Genomic DNA, 21,763 nt, shown 5'->3' with positions numbered 1-21,763 from the left:
CATATTAATTTATTAATCACATAATAAATTAACAAATCAACTATCGAGGATATACCATTGTCATGGTGGAACAACCACGTCAAAACCATGGGAATTAGCATAGCTAATGCCATCTCATAGGATGAAGTGAAGTAGTTGATGATGGATGAGTACTTCCCCAAAGAGGAGATGCAAAAAAAGGAGCAAGAGCTTTCACCGTTCTTCCTCGACTTTCATAGCCACGTTCATTACAATTTCAAAACGTAAATTTTCCTCTATTTTATTTTTCCTTCAAAAATATCTCATGCATGCATAGATTTGTCGGAGCATATTCAACATAAGATACAAAATATTGTTGTCCCAATGGCGGAGCTAGTAGCGGGGCAACGCGAGATGCTGAGCCCCCTCCAACTCTTTTAACCATTTACTAATAAACTAAAATCCAAAGCCCCCTCCATCTATTTTAATTCGTAAAAGTCAATGTATCTTTTATTTAACTGCGGCTACTTGATCATCATTAAGAAGGTGTTGCCATTTAAACTACACCATGATTTCATTCTCCAATCAATAATATGTAAACTCTAATTCTTATAACATATTTATTTTTTGTAATTTACCATTAGTAATTTTATTATGATTGGTAATTTGGGTTTTATAATCATAGGGTATATCATAAATATCGCTTCTTTTTTAAATGAAAAGATGTTTATGAACCTCAATTGTATCATGTTACTGGTGATATTAGAGAAGATGTTTATAATTAATGTTCTCAACCAAAAAGGAATGATAATATCGACAACCCAATTTGTGTTCAACCTGAAAAATGATATGTCAAATTTAGGACATTTAGATTTGATTCTTTGATAACTGATCGTGGAGAACGTACAATCTTCAATCTTAAATATTCCTAGTAACCAATAATTTTTTGATATGTTATCATTTAAATTGGTAGTAGGATTGATAGGTTCAAAAGATAGGAGGATATTTAATTTCTCTTATTTTTTAGTATGTTATTACAATGTAAGACCGGCATGTTCTTAAACCCCGGCTCTGCCCTTGTTGGCCCTACAACACAACACAGAATATGACTATTATATAGTAATACAAAAGACATAATAAATAATGGTATTACACATGTTTCTTCTGCTTTCTATCTCGCCACTAAAATTGAAACTGATTGCCCATTTATAGAGCCATTTCTCAAATTATCATCTATTGCCGAATCCACCGCGTGTCTCTCAATGAAGAACGCTGGTCGTTTTGGCTCAGGTAGATGCATATTTTCATTTGTGAGCATGGAAATAACTTCAGACATGGTTGGTCTGTCCATTGCATGATCTTGAACACACAAGAGACCTACATGGATGCATGTCATTACTTCCTTGGGAGCGCATGAATCTTCCAGTAAAGGATCCATCAACTCCAAACCTCTGCCTTCATTCCACAGTTCCCATGCCTGAATTAGTTTAAACATTTATGCAATATCGAGTTAATGCTTTTCCTTTCAAACAAAAAGTAAACGTGTCCCACATGACAAAAATCAGTCCTGGATGGATAGGATTAACTTACATGTCCAAGAAGGTTGAGTGGGTGTTCAGTATCATAGCTCCCATGATTCATCTTGCTGCTTACAATTTCAAGCAACAAAACACCAAAACCAAAGACATCTGTCTTTGTTGAAACTGAGCCTTCTAACATATATTCTGGTGGCATATAACCACTGCATATTAAATCAAGAGTTATTATTTGTGAGTTTGTGTTAGGAACTTTTATTGACTATTGACAGAAGATAAGTTATGAACTCACCGTGTTCCAACAACTCGGCTTGTATTTGCTTCAGATTCATTAATCCCAAATAACTTAGCCATACCAAAATCTGATATTTTTGGCTTAAGGTAGTCATCTAGCAAGATGTTACTAGCTTTCAAATCTCTATGGATTACCCTTAGCCTTGAAAACCTATGGAGATATAGGAGTCCTTGAGCAATGCCATCAATAATTACAAAGCGGTTATTCCAATCCAGTGGTCCTTTCTTCCTAGAACCTGTTAACAAAATGAGTAACGGAAACCAAAGAAATAACGAAGGCCAAGCAAATGTTTTAGGTCTTACCAAATAGAAAGAAGTCCAAGCTATGATTAGGCATGTATTCATATACAAGGATTTTCTCTTTCTTCTCAATGCAACATCCTATAAGCCTGACAAGGTTAGTGTGTTGAAGTTTGGCAATGAGTTCGGTTTCATTCTTGAACTCCTTGACTCCTTGTTCAGAGTTTCTTGAAAGTCGTTTTACTGCAACCTCTTGCCCATCAACTAATTTTCCCTGTGAAATTCCATCACACATGAGCTTTTATCTGGAATTTTATCATCTCTTAACAGTTTAATTACCTTATAAACTGCTCCAAAACCACCCTCTCCTAGCTTGTTAGTACTTGAGAAATTGTTTGTGGCTGAAGAGATGCTTTGAAAGGTGAAGTGGTGCAGCTCAGTGTTCATCTTCTTATCTGTTCGTATATAATTGTAGAAGCGCCTCAGTTGACTCGTCAGCAGCTTTTGGACTTTCTTGGCTTCCACTAATTTGTTAATTTTAAAGAACATTGGTTAGATAGGTAGAATATATTACAGATGTGTAATTTGGGCATGCATTATATGTAGAGCAATATCTATATATAGATATATCTAGTTTCTCTAATGATGGTAAGCTTAAATAATAATTGGATTGTACTGACAAGTTGTTGAAAGCAGAAGATAATTAAGGGACTATTGTATTTGTATAATTAATTAAGGAGAGTAGATCGAAAGATGAAGTCCATACCTTTAATACGAAGCTTCTTGTATAAGAAATAACATGATACGAGTGAAGCTAAAGATCCAATCCCGATGATTAAAATCAACTCCTTTTCTGCATATGAAGAAAACTCAATCTTTTTATACAGGCACACACTTTTATGCATTATTCATTGTGAAGGATGTATGAGTTGAGTTTTCAATATACGTGAAAGCGATAAGAGTATCATGTACTTACTAACACGTCCATGATAATTATACACAATGATATAATATTGGTTTTCAGCTTCTGGTAGATTGTATATCCTTTGACGGGATGGGTATCGGTAAGTTTCAGTTTCTTGTGGGTTGTATATCTTTGGACCATAAGTCGTGCACCCTGCCCTGTCTGTGGTTGCGTAAGTAAAGGCCATGCAAGAACATTTGTTCCAGCATATTCTTTGGCAATCATATAAACTCAAGTTATGGCTTTCATCATATTCATACTTATGATCCCCATATATGCTTCCATATCTCTTGTCAACGAAATACTCTTTCCTGCAACTTAACTCCTCAAACTCATATTCAGCACAACCAATGTCACTGATTGAGCGGCATTTGACATCTAAGTTAAGAGTCGAACCCTTAAGTCGACCGTCTAAAAGCATCGTCAGAGCTGGCGCTGAATGATACGTTTTTGCTAAATATGCGAAGGATAGCTCTGTCTCGTTAGATACATAGTAAGTGCGTACATCCGGACCGGTATATTGTAAACCGGTGTTTATGAATCCGCCGTTCTTCCAAGATCCACTCCTCCAGTGGATGTTCCCTCGCCTGACGATGACCATTTGACCGGTGCCATTGGAGTCTCCGGTTAATGTAAAAGAACCATCGGCTGGTAGGTTTTTTCTTCGCCATGAAGTGAGCGACCATCTATGCCCAGTCTTGTGATCAATCCCTAGTTTCATCCCAGGAAGAAGGGTATCTGTTGGGTAATCAAAACTTTGCCATAAAATTCGTTTAACAGACCCATCTGGATACAGTTCTTGCAGTATGAAATTTCCATTATCCAACAGTGTAGCACTTGCGTTGCGTCTTCCTGGAGTAGTAGGACTGAAAAGATCAACCACGGTGCCTCCGCCGGATAAGATGCTAAGTTTTCCATGTACGTCTATCATGAGCTTACCGTATATATCTGTGATTGGATTGTTTCTGTTTGCTACCCAAACTGGCTTATCTGTGTCATACACATTCGAATAAACATTTCGAATTTCTCTTCTTAAGGAGGGATCGTAGAATATCCCTAAATAAGGGCTTATGCTGGTGCCAAAGCTAAAGAACTTCAAAAAGAAGAACGTGTTTGGTGAGATCAGTTCATCCCAATCCTTGAGAATTTGACCTTGTTGTAAGGTATCGGTTTCTGAGTAGCTAGGACTGCTGAAAGAATAGCAAGATAAAGCGAGGATGAGCATCAGCAGTATACCTCTGTCAGCCATTGTTCCAAGGTAAAAACGGGATGACAAGATATGATCTTGTAGAACACTCTACAAAAAAGCTCTGGGGTAAGAAATGGTTTTTTTTTTTTTTTTTTTTTTAAATTGTTGAGGGCAATCTTTCTTGACTAGATCCTGCTCCTTTCGTTTTCTGTTACTTAGTCAACAGAAATAGACACCTCTTTAGTGAGCCTTGTTTCACAGGAAGCTCCCTATATGGACAGGAATTGAAGCATATCATGATTTTTAATTGGTGATACTTTGTAATTGTTAAGACCATTCGGTGGTCAACGGGTCAATGACAGTAACAGATATAGTATAGGGCCTTTTAGTGGGGTGCCACTTACCATTCATTGAGGTGTCTCCACGTAGCCCCGTACCGAGTAGTCTAAAACAGAAACTCCGGCCGCTCTATATATTTGAACCGATTCAAACCGGATCAGACCATAATGAAACTGAATTGGGCAAAATTGGTTTGTAAAAAAACCGATAGAAACTTAAAAAATCAAAATTTTAAAGATTAGTATTAGTAGCATGGTGTGTGTTTATGATTATGATTTTAGTGATATCAACATGTTTTAGTATAGCTACTATTAATATTTAGATAGCCTGAGTTATGTTTCACTCACCGAGATTGGAGGTATGGGATATACACTTAGAATGATAAATATAAGCTTGGGGAGGGGGGAGGGGGGTCTAGAGGTAGTGCCCCTAACGGTTTTTTTATCATGAAATGGTATGGACATATATTTTCCCACCAAGAGGGTTTATGACATCATAATGATGTAATAAATTGTATGTGTCATATAACTACTTTTTAACCTTTATTTTGACGTCAAATTTGTATATAACTGCCATTAACTAATTTTCCTTTTTGTATAAGAACAATTTGTATGTTCGTGAAAGAGGGTTACATTTTCCTTATATACGAGAATTAGTTGTGAGACCCGTATAATATACGGGTTGATTAAAACAAAATGTTAAGTACAAACGATTAAATAGAAATTTTATTTGAATTTGAAATTGAAATAAGTGAAAACTATGAGAAAAAAACATGCAAAGAATAAATTAATTAAAATTATGTGTTTAGTGTACTAAACGGGTTAATTATAACAAAATATTAAACATAAAGGTTTAAACTGTAAATTTATTTGGAATTGAATTTGAAATTTAAAATTTAAAATTTGATAGTATTTATGGTAGGTTTAATTTATGGAAAGTAAATTAATGATATATTGAAAATGAAAATTAAAGTAATGACAAGTGGAAAATAAATATATCTCAAATTATGACAAAATGACATGTGGCTAATCTTATGAGAGAAAGACATGTGACAAAGTTATTTTCATTTATTAGAGTAGATCTTTATCAGATTATATCTAAAGAACACATAAAGCAAATGTATAATGTGTTTCTTAATTTAAAATTAGGCTTGTAACTCAGTTTGGTTTTCATTCTTGGATTATCTCACTTCTAAATCTATGTACCCCAGGTAAAAGGGATGAATTATAGATTTTAGAAAGTGTTCAAAACACGATCCTTGAAACTATCCAAGTAATATATATTGTTATTCTAATTCCCTAAATTCTAACAGCATGGAAGCAAAATCATAGTTTATCTATTCCCTTGCAATTCTTTGTTAACGTTTTGCTAACCCTCTAATAATTATCTGGCTATTCGGGAAAGAAACTATAAAAAATAATAATAATAAAAATAATAAATCAAGTACATTATAACGTCCCAAAATTTCCGAGTAAAAAATTTCATTTTTAAATAAGTTAAAACCATTCATTCATTATCTTAAACGACGATTATAATAAAAGTATTCTCAAACATCAGAGTAAAATCATAAACGGTCAATTCGGAATAAATCTCAGGGGATGCAATGCGATCAAGTCGTCCCTTCCTTTTGAAACTAGAGATACCCGAAAAAAATTTAAACATAAAATGTAAGCCCAAAGCTTAGTGAGTTCCCCAAAATACCGCATATCATACATATAAGTCATCTCAAGGTTGTATCGGATCTATTTCACCCTTGAGTCTATTTCAACTCATATGTCAGCATAAAGTTGTATCGGGTCTATTTCACCCCACATACATACAACAAACAGGAATACAGACATACAAGAAGATTCACAAATACAACAAACACAACCAACCCTAGTATCCTATAGTATATTGAGCAAACTTACCTCAGGCCAGAGATAACTGAATCACACGTATTGTCACTACCAAGCTCCTTACACCGAACATATCGAAATTATCTTTAATCAATAATTAAGACAATTTCCTTCAATCCAAGGTCCAGTTCATATTCTATCATACCAATGGATATAAAAGACCATTTTACCATCCCCACATCTAACTCAACAACTCATCTCCCAAACCCCAAAAGACCCAAGGCCCAAAAATGGCCCATTATGGCACCTTGGTGCGTACGCCCCGCGTACCACCCTAGTACGCCCGACGTACGGTGCAGAAGTCCAAAAACTCCATTTTTAACTCTTATTCCTTTAAGACCAAATGTTCAAATCCTCAAGTTCAAGCTTAATGGACGTCTAGAGTCATAAAGTTCCTGACTTTATGACCTGGCATGACTAATAGAGCCCAACACCAAAGTTAAGCTTCCTTACATAACAAAATGACCAAGGACTCAGTTAAAAGTGTTTAATCCTTTAAGACTTTACATCCAAGGCTCATATCTAATTCTATTGGGTGTCACAATCAATAAAGTCATCAACTTGATGCCTTTGCCTGGCTCCAAGAAATCCAAAACCCAAATCTAGTCTACTAGTTTCACCAAGAGGTCAGCAACTCATACCTAGTTATTCCACAACCATCAAGATGCAAACTTTATGAACAAAGGACCTCAAAACATCAAAATGAACAACCTAAAACTTATGGAGTGGCATTTACTCTCAAGAATCAACTCATGGGACCAAAAAGCACAAAAACCCACTCACAAGCAAGATCTAACAAATGAACCATCAAGTTTGAAACTTTATACCTCCAAAAGATAGATTAAGGTGAAAAATGCCTGGTTTTACAAGCTCCAAGACCAGAAACACTTCTCAAATGAGTTCCTTCTTCTCCAAGGTACGTGCACCAAAAACACTCCAAAACACACAAGAGGCTCAAAATCTTCACAATAGGGCTAAGGTTTCGAGATAATTTCTTTAGGGAGATAGAGGTTAAATATAGAGAGAGTTTCCAGAAGTTAAGGTGTTATAACTCTCCCCTACATAAATCATATTTCATCCTCGAAATCATTCCTTACTACTTTTTCTGCCATCCAAATCAATCTTGCCCGTACATCTTGAATTCCGATTAAGACTAAAGATTCATCCCATACGGACGACCGTCTTCAAACCCCACCATCCAAACCCTATTTTAGCATAAATCACTTATATTTCTGAAAGAATGAATCTTAACACTCTACCCTCAGCCAATGAAAGAAAACCAATTGCTCTGCTTAAGAACTAAAAAAAACTACCTTACTCGTCCCAAGTGGAAGACCTCAAATCACAGCGTCAACCACTCAAAGCAGTAAACTTCTTGAAGACTGGAACCCATAAATTATTCCTTAAGACCGTTAATCATTCATTTGTCATACGCACCCCTAGTTCCTGACTATGAACACCACTCAACTGAGAAGAAGGAATACTTAAAATATACCGATCGTGAATTTCAACTAATCCAAAGCCAAAAGTCATGCCCACAAACCTGAAATGTACAGTTGACCTCCTGACAAGTCATCACCAACCCATTACTCCCATGAGCATAATGATGTCCAATCCAAGAACCTTGCATTTTATCAAAATCCATCATCAGCTCGGGTATACCTCCACCTGACAAGACACTCGAGGTATTACAACGAAGTCCATGACTCAAGATTTTAGAACTAATGCCTGACATCGGTAACCAAAATCCTAAAGAACAGCCCGAAACCAAATATGGTTCATAATGCAACCACTCAGCAAAGGGACTTCTGATGCACAAATAATACTCCCAACAACCTCTTACTAACCCCATGATCCAAATCAGTATGTTAGGAGTAAATGAATTTAAGGGAAAATATGATGAAAACACTAGAATCGCTTGTAGATTGAGAATTTGATGAGTAAATGAAGTTCATAATCATGAATGGAAACTATTGGAAAGATTTGGACTCAAAAAAACGAGGTGTTGTTTGATTCCTATATTGATGTATGGAATTAGTGGACATAAAGGCCATTTGGGAATATAGAATGGAATTGAGGATTATATAGTTAGATTATGTATTTACAATGAGATTAGTTATGGTTTCATGCACCTGGAAACTTTCATAAGAGTGTTTAATGAGTTAGGAACAAATTATGTGAATTTTAGAATGCATAATTGGAAATTGGACTAGTTACACTTTCATTTGAACTTAAGGATCATCATATCCTTAATGGTTTCAATGAGCACTTGATGGATTAAGTGGGGTGTGTTTGGATGATAAAACACCTCCTAATCAAGTGTGAGAACCTAAATAAATGGTACAAAGTGATCTAGAAAAGGGTCTTCAAGAACTATGCAAAGTAGGGTGTTATTTTGAGAACAAATGAGTTTTGGGTGTGTCCAAACATGAAAACACGGTCCATGGAGATTCATGCCTTCATTTCCATAGCCCGTGGAAGTCTCTGATTGGAGATTTTTTCTTCTTCATAACTTTTGCATACGGACTCGGATTTACGCACGATTTTAGCTGCATTCATATTTTTTCATGAGGAACAGATTAAAGCAATAAAATTTAGTAATGGCACCCTAAAAGGGTATTTTGGTCATTTTAATGACATATGTCCATATATGTTGTAGGTATTATTTGAAGAGGATTGTTCTTGGAAAAGAACTAGAAGAGGACTAGCTAACCTTCGTATGATTGAGGTGAGTACGTGGTGGCATTTTTCCTACTTTCGGGTACATGGAAAAGTGATTTTATGACAATGAAATGCAACGTTTTGATATATGAAGTATTTTGAAAAGAAAGTGTTTAATGTTTTTGGAAAGAATGTTTTAAGAGAAAAGAACATTTTGAAAGAAACCACTTGGGTTGTGGTGACTTGGTAAGGCATGTGGAAGATATGGTGGATAACCTATTGACCCATGTTCAAATCCTGGCACTACTAAGCCCTTGTGGCCATGGAGGTTCGCCTGCAGTGACTCCAGGGCATGAGGCAAAGCCTCATGTTTGCAGCGAGGGATTAGTCGGTGCGCGAAAGTTGGCCCGGAAACCCTCGTTAGGGAAGTTCCCTTTCCAAAAAAAAAACATTTTGAAAGAAATCATGTTTTAATAACATGTTTGAAATGTTTGAAGTATAGATGTATTGCTTTTGAAATGAGTGTTATGATGCTAAAGTATGAAATGTGCAAATCATAGAAAGTAATTATAAGAAACGAAAGTAGTGACAAGAATTGGAAAGTAAAGAAAGACTGAAAGTTGTCCGGGCCAGGATGTCTCGTAAGATGTCAAGAGAAATCTACTTGGGTGGAGCCTCCCCTTCGCGAAGTATATGCCCTTGTTAGCATGATGTCTTGGTAGATTGATTTGTTCTTTCCACTGTAATGCCTGTGTTTCGAGGCTAAGCATTGATTTGATGATGTAATAGTTAGAGTCAATAAATGTAACTTATTTCAAAGTAATAAAAAGGAATTGTTTAAGTATTATGTGAATTATATGAATTTATGTATTTTATACTTGTTTAGAAAGATATAATAATTAAGAATGAAAATAAGCGTCAAAAATAAAATGTTAGATAAACCAGATATCTATGAAGAAAGTTGTAGCGGTCGTGACAAGGATTCCGGAGATATAAAGAACGCTGAAATCCGATTTATAACGGAATCCGGAGATATAAAGAACGCCGAAATCCGAGTTATAACGAAGAAGTTATGACCTGTCAAAGTTTCGCGATAGAACCGACATGACGTAAAAAGTGAGTTTACGATAAAGTGTTTTTTTAGCTTTATCGGTCTAAACGAAAGTCGTAGCATACGTTAAACCGAGAGTGTGCATAAAAAAAACGTCCAAATCTGACTTCGTGTGAGGAAGTTATGAATTTTTAAAGATTTGACATAGCAGTGTGCAGCCCGGAGTTCGAATTTTTGATCGAGAGACTTTTAGCCGACACAACCTAAACAAGAATTGAAGGTATCATTAATAGTAGTTCAACGGTAAAAATACAGACAAAAACGGACGTCGGATGAAGAAGTTATGGATTTTTAACGCATTTTTCCTGTCCCGTCCTGTTAAAAATATAACTTTAAAAATAAAGTCAAAATTAGTCGACAGAGTCTAAAGGAAAGTTGTAGAGTACGGTTCCACCTACGCGTGGATATAAAGAACGTCAAAAAACAGATCTCGTATACGATAGTTACGAATTTTAGAAGTCGAAAAAGGAAAATGTGAAGCTGGATGCGAGACCATCCCGCGTTGACCGAAGTACGCTCAGCGGTCTCCTGTTGTGCGGTTCGAAGTAAGCCAAAATGCACCATCCGATGAGCGGCAAATGCCCCTTACGCGCAGTGTACCACCGAGGGTACGCCCAGCGTACTGCGAGGCTTCGGCCTATAAAAGGACAGCGAGGGCAGCTTATTTCTCACACCTCAAACTTCTTTCTTTCCCTCTCTACTCTCTCTCTCTCTCTCTCTAAACCTCCCAAACACCCCCAAAGCCTAGAAAACCTCCCTAGCACTAGAAGAAAGCCACGAAGCGCCTGAAGGCTCCGAGAAAAAGAGTTTTTCTGGTTTGAAACTCTGCTCGCGCAGAACCCGGTTTTTAGCGAAACCGTCATTTTGTCAAAGGAGATTATTTTAAGAAGCAAAGCGTTGTCCGAATCACCACCCTAATAAGTGAGTGTATAGTTATTCTCATCTTATACATAGATATGAATTATTTTATATAAATTACATGCTATGTGTATTTATTATCTGCTTACCTTAGATCTATGCTAGATGAAAGATTTAAATCTTTTTTTCTTTACAGATCTGAACTTTTTCTTTCATATCTAAACTTTTTCCTTCAGATCTAAACTTTCTCTTTTCAAATCAAAACTTTTCTCTTCAAATCTAAACTGTATATGTGTGTGTGTGTGTGTGTGTGTGTGTATATATATATATATATATTATACTTTGAGATCTATGATGGATGAAAGATTTAAACTTCGTTTTTCAGATCTAACTGTATATGTATTTTATCTCTAAAAATATGTTGGATAAAACATGGGTAGATGAAATAGTTGGTGTGTGATTAAATAAAATGATGAGAGGCCTCGACGTTGACGTTGTTCCAGTCATCTAGCGGAATATGCATGACAACCACGGACTTTTCTAGGAAGTCTAGTGGAACGCTAGCAGGCTCCCAACCTGTAGGTGTTTGTTAACGGCGTGTTCATCGGTGTACTCCATCCCCCTCATGGTTACCTTAAGGACCTATATGGTTGAGGAATTCCCTTAGCAGTAGTGTCCATCTCGTTGAAATTCCTTAGGATAGCTCCCTTATAATAGATGATTTAGGGACGTAAAGTGAGGATAATGAAACAGGTAATCGGGTTGAATGATTGTTGAAAATAATAAACTTATTTACTGTGGGTTGAAAACCCTATATGCTCCCCAGGCTCCCCAGCCTAACCCACTCAGTTTCTTGTCTTACAGGTAGTGACACAAGAGCATAGATGAGATGATCTGATGAGGGATTATGTATTATAGGCCAGTAGAAATAAATACAAATGTTGTAAGGCCTATGTTGTTTTTGGTTTATGATTTTGATTTGTGTTGACGATGACATCCCGAGTTTTGTAATGAATGAAAATACATTTCTTCGGAAATGTTTATGATAAATTCTTATCTATATTTTTTGGAACGAATTCCGAAACACTTTCTTTAAAAAGTTACTCTTATTTTATTATAAAGCATAAATAAAATCGGTCTTTTCTGACCGTGAAAATGGGGATGTCACAATTGGTATCAGAGCATTGGTTTAAGCAAATTAGGAATTTGTAGGATTTCTAGACTTAAACTTAGAATGCAAAGTGATGATTGTGAGATGAGTGTCTTTCATATTTTAGACACGGGCACTAGTTTATTTTAAGAAAGATGCCTAAAATGTTTTTATGTGCTAAATGCTTATGTTTTTCTTATATGCTATTATTTTTTCGGATCTATGGTTTATTGTCAACCGAATCTGGAAACCTTATGTGTTCAGGATTCTAAGCGTTTGATTACGATATTAGAACTAGCATGTAACGTTTCGGGGTGATAAGGAGGATTTAAACGCCTATTGTAAATAAAGACTAAATTCACCTAATTTGGTGTATAGATCGAAATGGCAAGAACCCAAAGCGGAGCTTGAAACGTGAATGAAAACAGGAATCAGCAGCCTCATCCCAAGGGATTGAGCAAGTATCGATAGTAGAAGTTGCACTCGAGCCAGTCACGATGGCTGAAGTACAAGCCATGATTCAGGATATGATGGTTGAATAGAGGGAAGAAATGAGGCAACTGTTGCTAAATAACGAGGATGAACCTTCAATGAATGTTGAACAACCAGAACTAAATGACGGACACTCAGAGGAAGGGAATTACAGTCGCACTATCAGTCAAGTGGAACCCCCAGTGACAAGAAGGAACGACCCGGAGAGGGGAATCAACAGAGATAGACATATGTATAAGAACTTCTTGGGTGCCAAACCACCAAGACTTTCTGGAAGCCCAAAGCCAGTAGAGATTATGGACTGGATCTCCGAAATGGAGATGGTATTTGAAAGTTGTAAGTGTAGCGACAAGCAGAAAACTGTCTTTGTGGTCAGACAACTGAAGACCGGAGTTTTAAGCTGGTGGAAGTTATTAGTGGATACGATGCCACGAGGAGAAGCTTTAAATATGTCTTGGGAAGCGTTCATGGAGCAGTTGAAAATGCAGTACTGATCCAAAATAGATCTGATAGATCTAAACAATGAGTTTCAAAACTTGAAGAAGGGGAGGATTAGCATTGATGACTATGCTACTGCATGCACCGAGAAGATGAAGTTATTTCCATACCTGGTGTCGACTGAACTCTCCAATATAGAGAAATTTGCTAACGGATTGTCATCAGACTTTGGCTCAACAGTTAAAATGGAAAGCATGTTGAAGGCAGCCATTAGAGCAGGCAAGAATGTTGAGACCCAGTTAAGAGAAAGGGGTCTGGAGAGAACTGAGGTTGGTGAGAAAAGAAAGTTAGATGGATCTTCAAGATTCAACAAGAAAAGTAAATCCTCAAAGTCTGGTTCGAGAGGAAGAGGAAGCGAAGTGAAATGGTGTGAAAGGAAGGGAACATCTCGAGGGCACTATGCCAATGAGTGCCCCTTCAACAAGAAAGTTTCTTATGGGTGTAATAAGGAAGGGAACATCTCGAGGGACTGCCCGAAGAAGAAGGAGGCAGCAAGTCCCAATGTCCCACCGAAGCCAAAAGCCAGAGCTTTCCAGATGACCCTGGAAGCCACGAAGGATGCAGCGGACGTCGCTTCAGGTACCTTTCTTGTAAATGAATTGTCTTCCAATATATTATTTGATTCCAGAGCAAATTACTCATTTATACCACATAAATTTGGTGCAAGACTAGCATTTCCTATAGAAAAACTTGATAATGCTCTAGTTGTAGAAGTTTTCAGTGGCAATTTCTTACATGTTAGCGATTGCATTAAGAATATCGTCATCGAATTGTACGGAAATGAATTCCATAAGGAGCTGCTACCCATAGAGTTGAATGGTTTCGACATCGTACTAGGAATGGATTGTCTTAACGCCAACGATGCCGAGATACTATGCAAGAAGAAGATAGTGAGGGTAAACCCGCCTCGAAAAGAGTCATTTATGGTGTACGAGGACAAACGCAGAGTAAATTCTGGAATCATTTCCCTGATGAAGGCCAAAAAATGTTTTTCTAAAGGATGCATATCATACTTGGCATTTGTAATAGATGCTAAGAAGGAGAAAAAGGAGATGCAAATTAAACCAGTGGTGTGACTATCTGGAAGTCTTTCCCGAAGATTTTCCTGGATTACCCCATGATAGACAAGTAGAGTTTCAAATAGACTTATTTTCAGGATCAACCCCAATAGCGAAAGCACCATACCGATTAGCACCGACGGAGATAAAGGAGCTTATGATGCAACTTCAGGATTTGTTGGACAATGGTTTCATTAGACCTAGTTCATAGCTCCGGTGTTATTCGTTAAGAATAAATATGGAAGCATGAGGATGTGCATAGACTACAGAGAGTTGAACAAGGTAACAATAAAGAACAAGTATCCATTGCCAAGGATTGTGTAACATCCCAAAATTTAAGGCTGAAAATTCCATTTTTAATTAAGTTATTATAAAACCATAAGTAATAAAACGTCCATAATAACATCTCATGTCAAAAACCAAAGTAGAAATAATCAAAACATGTTATCATAAAACAATATCAGAGTGTAATCCCCAAGATCTCATGTGCGGAAATGTAGTGTGATGCGCTGCGATTGAGTCGGCTCCTTTCCTTTGAAAACGAAGTACCTGAAGCCAAAACTGAAAAATGTACGCACAAAGCTGAGTGATTTCCCCCATCATACCAAAAACCATACATAACACATACTGCCAGGCATATCTGGGTGTCGGCCTCCCATTCGGTCTATTTCAACCGGATAACTGCCTAACATATCTGGGTGCTGGCCTCCCCTTCGGTCTATTTCAACCGGACAACTGCCTAGCATATCTGGGTGCTGGCCTCCCCTTCGGTCTGTTTCAACCGGATAACTGGGACTATTTCACCCCTACCACTACCACATAATAACATAACAGAAAGATACTTCTAAGCATCCATGGGTTCAGACGACCCTTTCGGTATCTTTCAACCGATATCTGGAGACTATTTCACCCCTACTACTACTAACATGTATCACATAGCTATTGGATTAGTGTCTAAGCCCGTAACTATATTTGGTATGAACTTGACCCGATTGTGTATGGTCTTTTCGAGTTGCCTTCACCAAAGCAACATGATAGGATGATTTATGAATAAATAGGTTATTATGATTTATTAATATATTATATGATTAATATATTAAAGGAGAAATCATATATTTTAATTAATATTAGACAAGAATTAATTATGTGGCTAAAAGAGATTAATTAAATAAATGGGACTGGAACTGTCAATTGTGTGATAGTTGGTTTTGGGTTGTGAATCCTTATGGATCATAGGGTGGACGAAATTAAGGTGTATGGACTCCTTGAATTCGTCCAAGTCTTATTGTAGAAGGATCCTTGGACTGCTTAAGGCCTAAGTTATCCAATTAGGGTTTCAGGATGTAACCCTAGCAGCTCAAGTATTTAAAGAACCCAAGGGCTACAAAAATCGGCTACCAGAAACCCTAAGGAGTTGCTAGAACCGATTTTGTGCCTACAATCTCTCTCCAAATCATCCTCTTGTTTCTTGGTGTTTGTAAGCCATTAGAGGAGTGACATTTGTGACTCTAAGCTCCAAGGATAACAAGATTCAAGCTTTCAAGAAGAGGTAATCATCTAGATCTATTCTATTATGTCAATTTCGAATTGTTTACTCTAGATCTAGAGTTTGCAAGTCTTGAATGAAAAGCATGTTCATTAGAGAAACCTAGATCCAAGCATTAGGGTTTGCATGTGCACATAGGAACGTTCTTATGGCTCAAACCCATCAGTGGTATCAGAGCCTTGATTGGCTTCTCTTGAATTTAATGCTTTATGTTTGATTCTTACTTGAAAAAAAATCGTTTTTTTTTGCTCTCTGCCTGATGAACTCGGCGAGTCCCATTGTGGACTCGATGAGTAGGATGAACTCGACGAGTCCATAAGGGGACTCTGCGAGTCGGAACGTCAGACAGAGGGAATTTTGGGATTTATTGTTGTTTTGCTTAAGGATAATTACATAAATTGTTTTAGTTTAATAGAATCCGAATTTTATAACCTTTTTGTCAATATCCTCATCAAAACAAAAGATAATTACCAATTTTTTTAATAATAATTTCTTTATTTGATAATATTTGATTATTTAAATTAATTGTTGAATTGTCTTGAAGGTATATTGACTAGGTCAAATTTAGATAATTATTAAATTAAAAGTTTAATTGAAAAATTATTTGCTATTTGATCTTTGTGTTTTGAAAAAGTTCAAAACTTGCCCTCAAGTTTTGAAATTTAAATTATATGATTAAAATGTTTAATTTGAACTATTTAAATTTCAAACCCTAGAATTTTACAAGTTTAAAATTCAACCTTATACTTTATAATATTATAATATTAATATATATATATATATATATATATATATATATATATAACTTAAAATGCTAGTCTTACCGTTAGTAGGCCTCATTCACGAAGCCGATTTATAAGGGGGGTATAATGTTATGGCCTATAAAATGGTCATTTAATGGGTGTCGACTCTCACCCACCGCTTCCTTGATTGGTGGAGGGTCCTTAGCCGAACGGGTAGGATAGGGCAAACCTTTCCTCATTAAAATAATAATGAATCTATATAAAGTAGCTAAATGTTTTTTCAAAATTTCCAATCTTAGTTACTTTAGGAAAAGTGAATTGATGCAATCCCATGAAATTACACTTTGTACCCTTGCTAAGAAGTTAGTGGAGCATGTAAGGTTAACGGGCACACTAATTGGTTTCTAAGCAAAGGTGGCAAAGGTTAACGGGCACACTAATTGGTTTCTAAGAATCTAGAAGTTTTCAATACATTTAAAACTTAATCTTATTTTCGTTTTTCATGGTGGAGAATTAGTGAATCGTCATTCACTTACCTTCCAGTTATTTTCATATTAGATTACGGCACCCCTTTTCTAATATGTAAATAATGTTGTTGGATCCTAGCCCTAATTTCTCATTTTGGCTGTATAATTAGGGAATCATTTCTAATCAGACTTTGTTCTTTTCCTTTTTATATGTCGAACATGAACAACAACAACGCTTCTGGATCGAGTTCCTCTGTCTCTTTCTCACTCATGAACTTGTGTGGGAGGGTGATATTCAACGGAAACAATTTCAACGATTGGATCCATAACATTAGAATGGTCACCCGTTATGAGGACAAAGAGTATGTCCTAGATAAGGAGCTGAAGGAGATCGACATGAACACTGCTACTCCCGAAGAGATTGCTGCCTTTGAGGCCCACGAGCGTGATGCCACGAAAGTCCATTGCATCATGCTAGCGATAATGACTTCCAAACTCCAAAAGTCCTATGAGGACATGTATCCCTATGAGATGCATCAAGACTTGCTGGACCGGTACCACCAAAGTGCGAGGCAAGAGAGGTATGAGATCATCACTTCGATGATCACTACCCGAATGGGTAGTGGAGAGTCCCTTACCGCTCATCTACAAAAGATGCAGAGATATGTTGATCGTCTTTTCAAGTTGAATGTTAACTTTGATGAAGAGCTGGTGATTGACATTATCCTTCACTCCCTGCCTCCCTGCTACAACTAGTTCCGCATGACCTACCATATGAATAAGGAAAAGGTCACCTTGACCAAGCTTCAAGGCTTGCTTAGGACTGCTGAGAGCAATCTCAAGGATAAGTCTGTTACATCAACTCCCACTCCAATCGTTGCTCCTGTTTTGGCAATTAGGCAAGGGAGGGGTAAGAAGAGGAAGGCTCCCTCAAAGAGAAATCACAACGGGAAACCCCAAGATGGTACCTCTTCTTGTGGAACCAAAGTTGGTTCTGCTAAACCCAACTCTAACCCGAAGGAGGCAGAGTGCCACCACTACCACAAAATGGGGCATTGGAAGAGAAGCTGCCCAGAATATCTGCAGGCCATCAAGGATGGAAAGATCAAGCCATCTTACGTAGGTATTTACACAATTAAATCTAATGATTCATCACATTCCATTTCTTAGGTACTTAATACAGGATGTGGTTTTCACATTTATTCTAATTTGTAGGGCCTAAGAAGAGATAGGGATGTGGAGCATGGGAAGATAAATTTGATCATGGGGAAGAGAAGATTGTCACCTATCACCAAGATCGGAATTTACTCTTTAAAGCTTAATAGTGGATTAGGATTATATTTAGACAAATGTTGCTATTCGCCAGATATGGCAAGAAACATCATTTCATTTCATGGTTTATATTGACAAGTTTTTAGATATTCATTTGATATTGAAAAGGGTTCTATTAATGCTTATCTTAATGGTGTATTTTATTTTGAAGCATTACCTTGTAATGGAATATATGAAACTATGATGGTTGTAGACAACTTAGGAAATGATGTATTGCATGTTGATTCATCCAATGGTTTGGATAAAGCATGCTTGTGGCATTGTCGTCTTGGACATGTCAACAAGAAACGCATAGCCCAACTCCAAAAGGATGGCGTGTTGGAGTCATTCGACCTTAGGGACGATGACGTGTGCGAGTCTTGTTTACTTGGAAAGATTACCAAGTCACCCTTCACTGGCACTTGTGAGATGGGTGAGGGTCTATTAGATCTCATACACACCGATGTGTGTGGACCCTTTAGATCAACCACAAGGGATGGGAGCCGCTTCTACGTGACTTTTACCGATTATTATAGTAGATATGGGTATATCTACTTAATCAAGCACAAGTCAGAAACCTTTGAAAAGTTCAAAGAGTTTAAACAAGAAGTGGAGAATCAGTTGGGCAGGAAAATCAAGATGCTTCGATCCGATCGAGGAGGAGAGTACCTAAGTCTTGAATTCCACGACTTTCTTAAGGAATGCGGAATCGTTTCGCAATTGAAGTCACCTAGGACACCGCAGTTGAACGGTGTAGCTGAGAGGTGTAATCGAACCTTATTGGACATGGTTCGTTCCATGATGAGTCGTGTTTCACTACTTATCTCATTTTGGGGGTATGTATTAGAGACTGTCACCCATATCCTTAACTTAGTCCCTACGAAGAAGGTTGCCAAAACACCTGACGAGATGTGGACAGTGAAGGCTTCCTCATTGGCACATATAAAGGTTTGGGGTTGCGAGGCTTTCGTAAGACGAGAGACTCACTACAAGCTCGACCCTCGTAGTGAGCGGTGTATTTTCATCGGTTACCCGCAAAAATCCTTTGGATATCTCTTCTATAGACCAAGTGACAATGTTGTCTTCATTGCGAGGAGAGGGGTTTTCCAAGAGCGAGAACTCATAAGCCAAGGGGACAGTGGGAGGCAAATCGATCTTGAATAGATTCAAGAGTTTAGCGATGAAGGAACCTCTAACGCTGGCACTCAACCCGAGGAGGAAACTCTGATTGAGCTGATTAACGAGTCATTACCTCTTAGACGTTCCGAAAGAGTTAGAGTTCAACCCCAGTTATATGGTTTTCATATTACTACAGAAGGGGACACGTATATTGGTGGTAGTACACTAATAAATCTAGACGAACCTAACAGCTATAAGGAAGCCATGGCAGGCCCGAACTCTGCAAAATGGAAAGAGGCGATGGACAGCGAGATTCAGTCCATATACGACAACCAAGTTTGGAATTTTGTTGAACATGTGCCCGGACGTAAGACGGTCGGGTGCAAGTGGATCTTCAAGAAGAAGACCGACATGGATGGGAACGTGCACACATATAAGGCATGATTGGTTGCGAAGGGTTTCACTCAAACTCCCGGAGTTAACTATGATGAAACTTTCTCACCGGTTGCCAAGATAAAATCTATTAGGGTGATGCTGGCCATTGCTACATTTCATGATTATGAAATATGGCAGATGGATGTCAAAACCGCTTTCCTTAATGGGAAGTTGGCTGAGGATGTTTACATGGCACAGCCAGAGGGTTTTGTCAATGCGAAGCATCCCAATAGGGTGTGCAAGCTTGAGAAGTCCATTTATGGACTTAAGCAAGCGTCTCAAAGATGGAATCTTTGTTTCGACGAGAAGGTCAAAGAGTTTGGTTTTCTACGAAGCGAGGATGAATCTTGTGTATATGTCAAAGCCAGTGGGAGTATAGTTAGCTTCCTCGTATTGTATGTCGATGACATACTACTCATAGGAAACGACATCCCGACACTGCAGGAGGTTATGTCCTGGCTCGGGAAGTGCTTCGCTATGAAGGACCTCGGAGAGGCTTCCTATATTTTGGGAATAAGGATAATGAGAGACAGAAGTAAGAGACTACTAGGACTTAGTCAGAATACTTACTTTTTTTTTTTGAAAAGGTAGTCAGAATACTTACTTGGACAAGGTACTAAAACATTTTAGTATGGAGAATTCAAAGAAGGGAGAGTTACCGATCCAAAGTAATGCCAAGTTGAGTAAGACTCAATTCCCGAGTACCGAAGTCGAGATAGCAGAAATGAGTCGAGTACCATACGCTTCCGCAGTTGGCTCGATTATGTGTGTTATGACTTGTACTCACCCTGATGTGGCCTTCACTTTGAGCATGGTCAACAGATATCAAGGGAACCCTGGCAAAGCGCATTGGACCGCAATCAAAAACATTCTTAAGTACCTTCGGAGGACCAAGGAAAGGTTTCTAGTCCTCGGAGGGAGTGATGACTTAAAGGTGAGAGGGTACAGTGACGCTAGTTTTCAGAACGACAGGGACAACTACCGTTCGCAGTCAGGCTGGGTCTTTACCCTTAATGGAGGAGCAGTAACTTGGAAAAGTTCCAAGCAAGAGACAATAGCTGATTCAACGTGCGAATCAGAGTACATTGCAGCGAGCGAAGCGTCAAAGGAGGCGATATGGTTGAAGAACTTCATTGGAGACCTTGGAGTTGTGCCAGCCATAAAGGAGACCGTGGAAATTTTTTGTGATAATAAAGGAGCGGTTGCCTTGACCAAGGAACCGAGGGATCACGGCAGATCTCGGCATATCGACAGAAAATATCATTTTATTCGACATCGGATGGAGGAAGGACTCCTCGTAGTAAAGAGGGTATCGTCAGAGGATAACCCAACAAATCCACTTACGAAGGGACTGAGCAGGGTTAAGCACTTGCAGCACGCTAGGAGCATCGGGTTGAAGGACGATATTAGTTTAGATTAGATAGTTTAGAAACATGTAATAGATAAACTGTAATTAACATTTGATGATTAAATAAAAGATTATTATTTATTAGTAATGTTACTATCCTATGTTGATTGTTTACCTATTGTTTCATTTTTGCATGTTTTGACTTCCAGAATAATAAGAATTATTCGAACCGTCCACAGTCGTTCATATGTTGGAAGTAGGTATGAATGAAGATTGTCATGAATTGGTGTGTAGATTGTCTAAAATGTATTAGACATAGCAAAAGTCTACTACAACGTTCATGATTGCTTATGAGTTTGATTTGAGCATTGGAATAAACCCTCGCTTGCTGGAATCACTTCATGGAATTTATCTCAAGTGATCGCAAGACGATAATATCATATGGTCTTAAAACCTAGATATATAGTTTATTGTTTGGTAATTGGTTATGCATTGATAATGCGAAAATGCATCAGTAACTTGATGTTATAAAATGCATTGTTGTGTATG

At 37.7% G+C, this 21,763-nt stretch overlaps 1 protein-coding gene across 1 annotated transcript; it reads right to left on the bottom strand.

The window, feature by feature from the left end:
• Positions 1–940: 940 nt before the first annotated feature.
• LOC145031585 (G-type lectin S-receptor-like serine/threonine-protein kinase At1g67520) lies at positions 941–4,355 on the bottom strand. Its single transcript, XM_078980179.1, has 7 exons — positions 3,004–4,355; positions 2,794–2,880; positions 2,367–2,551; positions 2,091–2,301; positions 1,786–2,023; positions 1,549–1,699; positions 941–1,435 (listed from the first exon to the last, which is right to left on the bottom strand). Exons 1-7 carry the CDS (start codon positions 4,238–4,240, stop codon positions 1,130–1,132), a joined length of 2,415 nt encoding a protein of 804 aa, XP_078836305.1. The 5' UTR covers positions 4,241–4,355; the 3' UTR covers positions 941–1,129.
• Between the last annotated feature and the right edge of the window lie 17,408 nt (positions 4,356–21,763).

The sequence above is a fragment of the Lactuca saligna genome, chromosome 2 (assembly GCF_052625555.1).
Source record: "Lactuca saligna cultivar CGN05327 chromosome 2, ASM5262555v1, whole genome shotgun sequence".
Classification (NCBI taxonomy): domain Eukaryota; kingdom Viridiplantae; phylum Streptophyta; class Magnoliopsida; order Asterales; family Asteraceae; genus Lactuca; species Lactuca saligna.
The sequence above is the reverse complement of the archived record's forward strand: the minus strand, read 5'-3'. Positions and strand labels throughout refer to the sequence as shown.